Source organism: Lupinus angustifolius, chromosome LG04 (assembly GCF_001865875.1).
Source record: "Lupinus angustifolius cultivar Tanjil chromosome LG04, LupAngTanjil_v1.0, whole genome shotgun sequence".
Lineage (NCBI taxonomy): Eukaryota > Viridiplantae > Streptophyta > Magnoliopsida > Fabales > Fabaceae > Lupinus > Lupinus angustifolius.
Genome location: NC_032012.1, coordinates 4,696,509 through 4,706,728, shown reverse-complemented (window position 1 = coordinate 4,706,728; position 10,220 = coordinate 4,696,509). Strand labels below are relative to the sequence as shown.

At 32.7% G+C, this 10,220-nt stretch overlaps 2 protein-coding genes across 2 annotated transcripts; one reads left to right on the top strand and one right to left on the bottom strand.

The window, feature by feature from the left end:
- Positions 389 to 2,197, top strand: LOC109345203 (tyrosine--tRNA ligase, chloroplastic/mitochondrial-like). The gene has a single exon (XM_019584056.1). It carries the CDS (start codon positions 460 to 462, stop codon positions 1,990 to 1,992), a length of 1,533 nt encoding a protein of 510 aa, XP_019439601.1. The 5' UTR covers positions 389 to 459; the 3' UTR covers positions 1,993 to 2,197.
- Positions 4,586 to 6,807, bottom strand: LOC109345202. The gene is made up of 4 exons (XM_019584055.1): positions 6,576 to 6,807; positions 6,141 to 6,279; positions 5,468 to 5,601; positions 4,586 to 5,368 (listed from the first exon to the last, which is right to left on the bottom strand). The coding sequence occupies exons 1-4, from the start codon at positions 6,773 to 6,775 to the stop codon at positions 4,675 to 4,677; spliced, it is 1,167 nt and encodes a 388-aa protein (XP_019439600.1). The 5' UTR covers positions 6,776 to 6,807; the 3' UTR covers positions 4,586 to 4,674.

The window sequence follows — 10,220 nt, the reverse complement described above, 5'->3', positions numbered from 1 at the left end:
TTTGAGAATGAGAAAGCGCTACTCACGCTCGCCCGTGCGTGTTATCATCCCTACACATATACATTACACTTTTAATATTTATTCATTATGTTTTTGTATCATTTAGATTATTTTTTATTTAAGATTTTAATAATAATTAAGACTCAATAATAAAAAAATTATAAAAAATTTCTTACATTATATATTAAACTTAATTTTATAAGAATAAAGACAAAAAATAACTTCTAGATTTCTTACAAATTATAATTTGGTATATTAAATCTTACTTGCTTAATATTTATAAATTGTTAATATAATATTTTTTAATATTTTATATAAAATGTAATACTTATAATTGTTAATAGAAAAGACATTTAACCAAATCCAATGGAATTTGAGTGTATTTTCTCTTATACAAATGAACTAGCCTTGACCAAATCCAAGTGAATTTGAGGTCTCACTTCACATCCCCTCAAATCCATGGCCACCATTTCTGCTTCAAGGACCATCCTCTTCTCCCATTCCTCCAAGCTCTTTTTCCTTCCTTTCAAACCTTCTCCCTTTTCTTCTTCTTCCCATATACCCTTCTCTCTTTCTCTCCGTTTCACTCGACCCACTTGCACTCTCAATCTCTCACCCTCTCCCTCCGACCCACAACACCAACAACAACAACAACTTCATCAAAATCCTCGCAATGTAATTCAAATCCTCGAAGAAAGGGGCCTCCTTGAATCCATTACCAACGATGCTCTCAGAAACATTTCATCAAACAGCATTGGTGCAACTCCACCCCTCAAAGTCTACTGTGGTTTTGACCCAACCGCCGAGAGCTTACACCTTGGCAACCTCCTCGGCATCATTGTCCTCTCGTGGTTCCGCCGCTGCGGCCATAAACCCGTTGCCTTGATTGGTGGCGCCACCGCCCGGGTTGGGGACCCATCAGGGAAGAGTCTTGAAAGACCTGAACTTGATGTTGATACTTTGGAGAGAAATACTGCAGGTATTTCTAGCACCATTATTAGAATCCTGGGTGGTGCTCAAAATCAAAAATTGGGTGATGGATATGCTGATGATGATAATTCTGTTGTGGTATTGAATAACTATGATTGGTGGAAGGAGTTTAGTTTGTTGGATTTTTTGAAAAATGTGGGTAGGTATGCTCGGGTAGGTACAATGATGGCGAAGGAGAGTGTGAGGAAGAGGTTGGAGTCAGAACAGGGGATGAGTTTCACTGAATTCACTTATCAGTTGTTGCAGGGTTATGATTTTTTGTACTTGTTTCAGAATGAGGGTGTGCATGTTCAAATCGGGGGTAGTGATCAATGGGGTAATATAACTGCTGGGACTGATTTGATTAGGAAGATATTACAGGTGGATGGTGCTGCATATGGCTTGACATTTCCACTTTTATTGAAGAGTGATGGCACTAAGTTTGGTAAATCGGAGGATGGTGCAATTTGGTTATCGCCCAACTTACTATCTCCATACAAGTTTTACCAGTATTTTTTCTCTGTTCCGGATGATGATGTGATTAGGTTTTTGAAAATTCTTACTTTTTTGGATATTAAAGAGATAGCTCAGTTGGAGGGTGAGATGATTAAACCTGGGTATGTGCCTAATACTGCGCAGCGGAGGCTTGCCGAAGAAGTTACCCGATTCGTTCATGGGGAAGATGGTTTGAGTGAGGCTCTCAGGGCAACTGAAGCACTGAGGCCAGGATCTGAGACAAAGTTGGACTGGAAAACAATTGAGGGGATAGCTGAGGATGTTCCGTCTTGTTCTTTGGCTTATGGTGAGGTTTTGAATCAGTCATTGGTTGATCTTTCTGTTTCTTCTGGTTTGTTTGACAGCAAATCTGCTGCGCGTCGTTTGTTGAAGCAAGGAGGTGTTTACTTGAACAATTGCAGAGTAAATAGTGAAAATAAAAAGATTGAGGTAGAAGATATTGTGGATGGGAAAGTTCTCCTTTTATCTGCAGGCAAAAAGAATAAGGTGTTGGTGCGAATTGCATGATAGGATTTATCACATAGCTGAGTATTATTTGTAAACTGCTTTATTTATTCTGTAAGTTTGTTGTATGCTCCTTTGAATTTTTGGTGCTACATAGAAGCTTTGAAGTTACCAATGAAATAAGTATGTTTATTGGTTATCTAATTTGGCATTTGTTAGGTGTTCCAAGTCCAACTTCCAACTTCAATGATATTGATAATTTGATATCCTTGCAGGCTTTCTTACTCACATCTGTTACACACTATTAATAAATATTGCAGCCATGTACTATGTTTTGGACCATCTTTCATTGCAGCAGAGCAGAAAATTTGTGAATTAAAAATTCTAGATTATGGAAGGCTAAAAAGCAGCTTTGGTTCCGTGCAATTTTAATCCCAGTTTTTTTAATGTGCAATTTTCATCCTTCAACTTGATATTACATATGTCATTCCAAGGAGCATCCAGAATTATAAAGTGCAGTTTTTGTCTCTTCTTCTTTTCTTTTATGCAGAATTGTCTACGCTTTTCATCCTCAAACTTATATGATTGTGCATCTCTCAACTTACTAAATATAAATAATCACAGTCTAATAAATTATGTAATGATAGATAACCTCATCTTTTAGAATTGAATGTAAAATATGTAACAGATGTTGTCTACCATGATATTTCACATATCATTCACATGTGATATAGAATTATTACTGGCAGTTTGATTCTTAATATTTTTCAATTGTACAAAAGTGATGGCATACTATTATATTTAATAAAATTAGTTGTTCAAGTCCCCCTAGGTTAAGACCTATAATCCATTTTTAGTGATAAAATACTACATTACCTTTTTAAAAACCATTTTCCAATTCCCATTCTTCTCAGCCTTCATTTCTTTACTTCTTCCTTGTCTCTAGGGTGAGCATCTGTCGGGTTGGGATGGACTAAGACTTGCCATTACCCAACCCTAAATGTTGGACGAGTCACTTTTTTGAATATCGCTTTAGACTCGAAGCTAACCCAACCTTAAATATCGATCAGGTCAACCTTTAAACCTGACCCCGACCCTAGACCAGATTAAATATAATGCATAGTTGTATACTCATTTTAGATAAAGTCTTCTCAATATTATTTATTATTATGAATATGTAATTTGACATATAAAATGATATATGTATATATATTATTACACATACAAACAAACATGACGAATGAATGACCATGAGACGAGTCAAGATGGGTCATGTTTGGTCCCTACCTGACCCGAATATTGATCGAGTCTAATCTTTAAACCCGAACCCGATCCTAGACTGATGAGACTCAACCCTATTAGGGCATGATCGGGCGGTACCGGGTGAGCGGATAGAGTGGGGTCTTCTCACCCTTACTTGTCTCAACTTCTCAACCTCACTTCCTAACATCATCCAAATCACTTCCCAACATTTCAACTACTCACTTGAACTACTTAATCTTTATATTTCTTCTTCCTCTTCCTCACTTCATAAACCCACATTCCTTATTACCCTTTTATAACCCCTAATCCCCATTTGTCACTCATAATAACGCATTCCCCCATTTCCAATCATAATATAAGGTACATTCTTCTTCATACCAAATACTTCATTTTGTACGAATTTGGTTTGGGGTTCATTGTTAACCTTTTTGTCCCACTATGTATGTGACCTTAAGGTCATGAATAGGAAGAAGATCCTTATGTGACTTAAAATTACAACGTCGCGTGAAAACTTAACAGAAATGAACTTTGTCTTCAGCAACAGAGCAACGAGTCATGACCTTAAAGGACACAAATATGTTTTCCTTGTTTGTTTTTGAATAAGCTACTTCGAGTATTTTTTTTAATGCTAGTGTTTATGCAGTCATTGCTACAATGGTAAGAACAAAAAATCCAATTATTCATTCGAGTGATAATGCCACACATGAAGATCACGACGACATTAAGCAGAAATTGTCTGATACTTTAACATGGTGCCTCATTGTCCTAGCCACCACCTAAGGCTAGTAGTTCCTCATGTGCTAATTATAGTGGGAAGCCTAGAATGATGGTGGGTCTGATGGTGGGTCTGATGATGGAAATAAGATTGCTGAGTATCAAAACATATTATTGATGTGGTCTTATCTGAATCATGTTGCCCTTTTGAATAAGTTGATTGTTGAGACCCAATTTTTGTAACTCAAGCTTGTGTTATTTTCAATTAAATTGTAAAAATTACTAAATGCACTTGATTTTGTTTTATTTACAAGAGCATGACATTTTGAATAGGTACAACAATAGCGCATGACTAGATAACTGGCGAGCATTCAAGAATTGTCACGTGAGGTCCAACATGTTTAAAACTTTGGTTTTGCTCAGCTCATATGGTCAACTTATCATCGAGTGGGCACGAGGAAATGCACTTGATTTGACGGCACGAGGAAATGTACCTATGCTCAACCTTGTCGGGAGATGATTGTGACATTGTGTCAAGCCTATTGTAGGTCACCGTCGCAAGCAAGTCTATCCCACTTGTGACACATATAGCTAATGATCCGGTCAACGTGTGCATGTCCATCAACTTTAAGAACGACCTACTAACTGAAGGTCTAACATGGGTCACAGAGAAGAAATATGAAGACTAAAATGGTAACTTAATTTCTTTGAGGATTAATATAGTACACACGAAATCTTCAAAAAATGAAATATGTGTTTACTCAAGCCTTACAATTGGACAAAATTAGGGGACCTAGTTAAGTCAATAAAATCAGCACCAAGGAAGGAGGAAACTTTTCTCTTCTTGCTTACAACATTTCTGCAGCTAGGAGAAGGGGTACACAAATCAATTATATCAGCTTCATAGGGTACAGTAAGTGTGCTTCTGACTTCAAGATTTTTATTGGCAGCTGATATAGCACCTGATCGCTCACATTCTGGTTGACTCAACTCAATACTACTCTTACCCGGAATGCTCGTAAAATCTGTGTATTCAATAGTTTCTACTCTTTTTAATGAAGATGTTGCTGCTGATGATTTCGCCATTGGAGAAGTGATACAATCAAATGATTGGCTAGGGTCTTCTGAAGTGAATGAATGACTTGGTGGTTCTCTTGGTTCAGGTTCTTGGTTCCATCCAAATTCACTAATCTTGTCTCCTTGATTCCGACTTTTCGGTGAATCATGGGCTATAGGATCATCACATACGTCTGGTACAGAGTCACTATTACTAGTATTATTATCAAATTCTGCTTCATCAAGGCTATAATCTTCATTCTCTGACAAACCGTCAGCTCCTACAATGTAGCATGGAAGTTCATCCATTGAACCAATCTTGACCTTCATGTGCCCCGGTAAAGTTGGGCAACCAGCACAATGGTTCATGTACTTAGTGGAGAAGAAGTTCACCGTAATATTCATGCTGTGGCCATATTTATATCATGTCAGTATAAAAAATTAAATCATGGCATTCCAGCGAAAAGAATTTCCATTTCTAACACGACCGAGAAAGAGATCATACCTCTGCCAGGATGGGAGAGTAAGCATTGTGTATGCAAGTTTAATATTATTGGCAAGTCCTGAGAGAGATTTAAAGCCAGCAGCTGCCTTCCTTACAGCCAGGGATTTAGCCGGGTGCTGCCAAGCCCATTCAAACTGTAAATCCCAATCAAATTAACCGCATAAGAAGTCAAGATTTCCAACATGCCACATTTAGAAGCAAACTACTTTATACAATGCAGAATTGCAGATATGTACAATTTAGAATCTGATCTCATATGTAAATAAAAAATGTTCCACAGAAAAGTAATGGATATATAAACAAGCCTGTAAAATTGAGTTAGCCTATGAACTGGGAAGTGCACTCATTATACATGTATTAATGCCTAACCTATGAAGCATGTATGTTATTGGACACTTAAATATTTTTTAGATACTCTTCGTTTCGTCTAAATGTCTCAGTTATCTTATGAGTTTTTCCATATCAACCTATTTGTATCCTGTTGTTTATGTATCCATGCTTCCTAATGCATACACACCACAAGAAACTCTACCCCACCAACACCAAATGAATGATCATACTTAGATTATACTGAATATAACTTGCTCAAGCAAACCAAGTACCCTAGTGATAAGCCTTCAAATATTTTTAGATAACAAACACATGATATGTAGAAGACAAAACCGTGTAAGACCTGAAGAGCAGACACGTTTGTTGGGAAGCCATAGATACACATAACCATCTCCCAAGGCCTTTTCTTCTTGGTTCTAAAAGCTCCAGCCCCAATTTCCCCATTGTGTTGCCTGATTCGACGTCGCGGATTCACTGTAAATCTGAAATTGCAAGCATCGCGAGTTAGAGACACAAAAACAAAAGATCAATCACAGATTAATCAAATTGAAGCAGATTTAAATTTAAAAATAGAGAAAATAGCCAAAATATATAACAAAAAACATATTTTGAAAACATTTCACATCATAAAAAGGCCCAACTTGAAATGAAACTGAACTAAAAGAAAAGGGTAGAAACCCATGATATGTATGAAGAAAAATCAAAAGGGTGTGATTAATTTATGGGTTTAATTAAAAGGGGGTGATCAAAAATTGATTTTGAGAAGTGAAATTGATACCCAATGTAAGTGCTGCGTTTATGGCTGGGGTTGAGAGAGGTTAAGAGGTAGCAAGCGAAGAATCCATTTCCTTCAGAAACTTCGTTGTCGTTTCGATTTTGGTGTTGGACTTGCATATCTTCTTCTTCTATAACAGACGAAGATGTAGAGTTGATGAGGGTTCTTGAAGACTCAGATCGCTTTGTACTCTTTCTCTTCATCTCTTTCTCTGTAAAATAAATTCGACCGTTGCCAGCTTCAATATATTATATATGTGTATATATCTATATTATATATAAAGCCAAAACTTGAAATAACTTCCCTCATGGTGTAATTTTCATTTCCTATATTACCCTTAACATTAATTAATTTTTACAAAAAAACTATATAATCATAAGCAACTACCACCAATATATTAATTAACCACATATCTCACCTTAAATTAAACATTATCGTAAACAAAAAAAAAATAATATAGAGTACACCGAACACAAAAATACATTTTAATTCAAAAAATGAAATATATAAAAATTGGATATGTAGTATCACACAATATTCGCCGGCAGACACGATTTGCAACTAGATATTATTAATTATTTCTTCCCCTTAATCTTGAACTACCAGCAAAGTCGACCCCCCTATAAAAAATAAAGATAAAAAAATTCATTTAATTTAACATTAACTCGTGCACTTTTTTAATCTCCAAAGTTTATTTTATTTTTGTATATGTAATACTTTATTATATTATTTATTTTAACTATCAAATTTACTTATTTATTTCTTATTTAGTAATTTTATATTTTGATGTCGGTTTTTTTTAGATATCAATACTGGCTAACTTACATAGTTATGTTGTTATTATTCTGAGTCTAATTGTAGCGATTTTCTTGTTATTTATGAATAATTTAACAATATATTTATACAAAGACTAATTTCAGCAAAAATAAAGTTTAATGAGTGATTGTGAAGAAAAAATAATTTATAGTAACTACTTGTAAATGGAGCATTATGCAACTTTCCTTAATAGTAATAATAATATGTTAGACCCAAATAGAGTCACTCCTCTCCTCTAGTTTCACTTAATCATGATGCGATTAAGATGTTGTCTACTTATATTGGATCTATGTTTGGATTTAAAAAAATTAGACTTCATCACTAGTTAGGTTAGGCAAAAAATAAAGATGAACCACATGTGTTATTGTCATTTATTCTTCATCTTGTTTTTCAATTGTGTATAGAGTAATATTCTTAGTCTAAAATATTATTGATTCTCTGATTTTTCTTCTATATACATACATTTAATAGGTTATCAAAATATATATCATTTTATATGTCATGTTACATACTATTAACTAGCAAGTTACCCGTGCATTTGCACGGGACGATATTTTTTGCCGCATGATTAAGAACACATATTACATGTGCATTTATGATTAAGAATATGTATGTTGCTCGTGCATTCGCATGATTAAAACCATATATGTTACTAGTGCATTCATATTGTTAAAAATTATTAATTATATATAAAATCATACGGTCAAACCATACGGTTTAACTGTTTAAATCGGATAAACTTAATATGGGTCATCTACTGGTTTAACATCTTGCTCGACTTTCTCAACATTGTTTTTTACACATACATAACATGATATAGTTAGTAGTATCCTATTAATTCATCAATAAATTTATAATTTCATTATTATTTGATTATAAAATAAGATTAGTATAAAAATAATATATAAATATTATTTAACTCTAAAATAGCTACAAACAATATGTTATGATTCATATTATTATTATTATTATTTTAATATTACTATAGTAACATCATATTTTAATATTGTATAGGTAATCCTATTCCTTTTATTTTTAAATAAATCACATGTCATGAGGGTTTGAGAGATTGACACATGTCATGAGGGCATGAGCGATTGACACATGTCATTAGGGAGTTCTTGAGAGATTGACACATGTCATTGAGAGATTGACACATGTCATGAGGGACCTTTAGTTTTGATGAGAGATTGACACATGTCATGAGAGAGTTTTTTTATTATATAGGTAATAGATAATAAACAATATTGATAAAATTTTATATTAAAATGATATACATTATATTTAACGGCTCTAAGTCCAAATTCGGTTTCAAAAAGTAATCATACCAATATTTAGAAATGAGTAAGAAACAAACTTTACCTAACCCAAACTAAATTATGCTCACTGGAGATTGATATATATTAATTCAAATCTAATTTCATATAATTAATATCTAATCTGATTTATAATATTTGGTTTTTTAAGAAGACACTATCAAATATTTATACAATAAAAATCCCATTTCAACTAAATATCACATACCAATTAAAAAAATATAATTTTCCTCATTTTTTTTTTTCTAAAAATGTTATCACACAATCTTAACCTTATTTAATATTGTCCTTAATTGATAGAGAAAAAGGAAATAGATTTTCTTATATGGACATATATAAATAGAAAATAATAAATTTACATAGGAAATATAAAATATTGACCACCAAAATTTTCTGCATGTATTATAAATTAAATCTAAATAAATTATGATTTAAAAGTATATACAGACAACTTTGAGAATTTAATTTCAGTGTCAACTTATTTTATTAAATTGAAGAAATTATATATTTATCTAACCAATTAGTTGAAAATAAGAAAAAAATTATGCTAATTTATCAAGAGCGTATAAATTTTGTTATTAGTATTACGATTTTATATTCTCAATCCGGGTTGAGTTTATAATTTTTTTTGAATGAATTAGCAGCAACTTAATTCTTAGTATGAAATAATTTTGATAAAGCTGTTTACTTTTTTTTTCCTCTCCTGCCTTAATTCTCTCACTTCCACATTTTCACAATGCCTTTTACACCCTTTTCTACTGTGTACCAGTGTACCTTATACTGCTTTATACAATCCCTTTATTACCTATTTAGTCTATATATATTCTCTTAAAATGATGTTCATTAATTGAGAGATAAATATTTTAAAAAATAAAAAAAAATATAATTTTCAATAATACATTTATCATTTTAATTATAATAAAATTATATTTTTATCATTAAAAATAAAGGGAGAAATATACACAGGCATAGTGGAGAGAATAGTTGTTCTATCTCCTGTATCATCCACAAAAGCCACACTCAAACTCATCTCTCATATAAAACCAATGTATTGATACAAACACAAGGCCTTTGAATCACTTGAGCATAATGTATTATGAAATCATGAGCATGAAAAAACTATTTAGAATGTAATATCTATACATTGTTGGTGTAAAGATTTATGCATAATTAATATATTATCTATCATTTATTTGCATTATTTTTTTAAGAGTCAATGATAATTAGAAATGAATAATAAATAATAGATCAATAATGTATAAAACTCTTACAATATTAATACATACATATTTTTCTATTGGTAACTGTTAAGGGTTCCTACTTAAAAGTCTTACCATAGCCACTAAAATAGTCTCTATTTCCCATATTACTTGTAGTTACTGAGTTATAGACGTAACTAGTAAGTTACTCGTGCATTTACACGAGACAATTTATTTTCATGTATGATTAATATCAATAATATTTGAAGATAATTATTAAAACATTTAAGTATTTCTTAGTTTAAAATTTTAAAAAG

What these genes read in the sequence shown, in the direction of transcription:
- LOC109345203 (XM_019584056.1), top strand. Translation starts at nt 460, where the DNA reads ATGGCCACCATTTCTGCTTCAAGGACCATCCTCTTCTCCCATTCCTCC.
- LOC109345202 (XM_019584055.1), bottom strand. Translation starts at nt 6,775, where the DNA reads ATGAAGAGAAAGAGTACAAAGCGATCTGAGTCTTCAAGAACCCTCATC. An exon ending in CAAACGTGTCTGCTCTTCAG is followed by an intron (nt 5,602 to 6,140) that starts GTCTTACACGGT and finishes TGGGATTTACAG; the next exon opens with TTTGAATGGGCTTGGCAGCA. An exon ending in ACTCTCCCATCCTGGCAGAG is followed by an intron (nt 5,369 to 5,467) that starts GTATGATCTCTT and finishes ATATGGCCACAG; the next exon opens with CATGAATATTACGGTGAACT.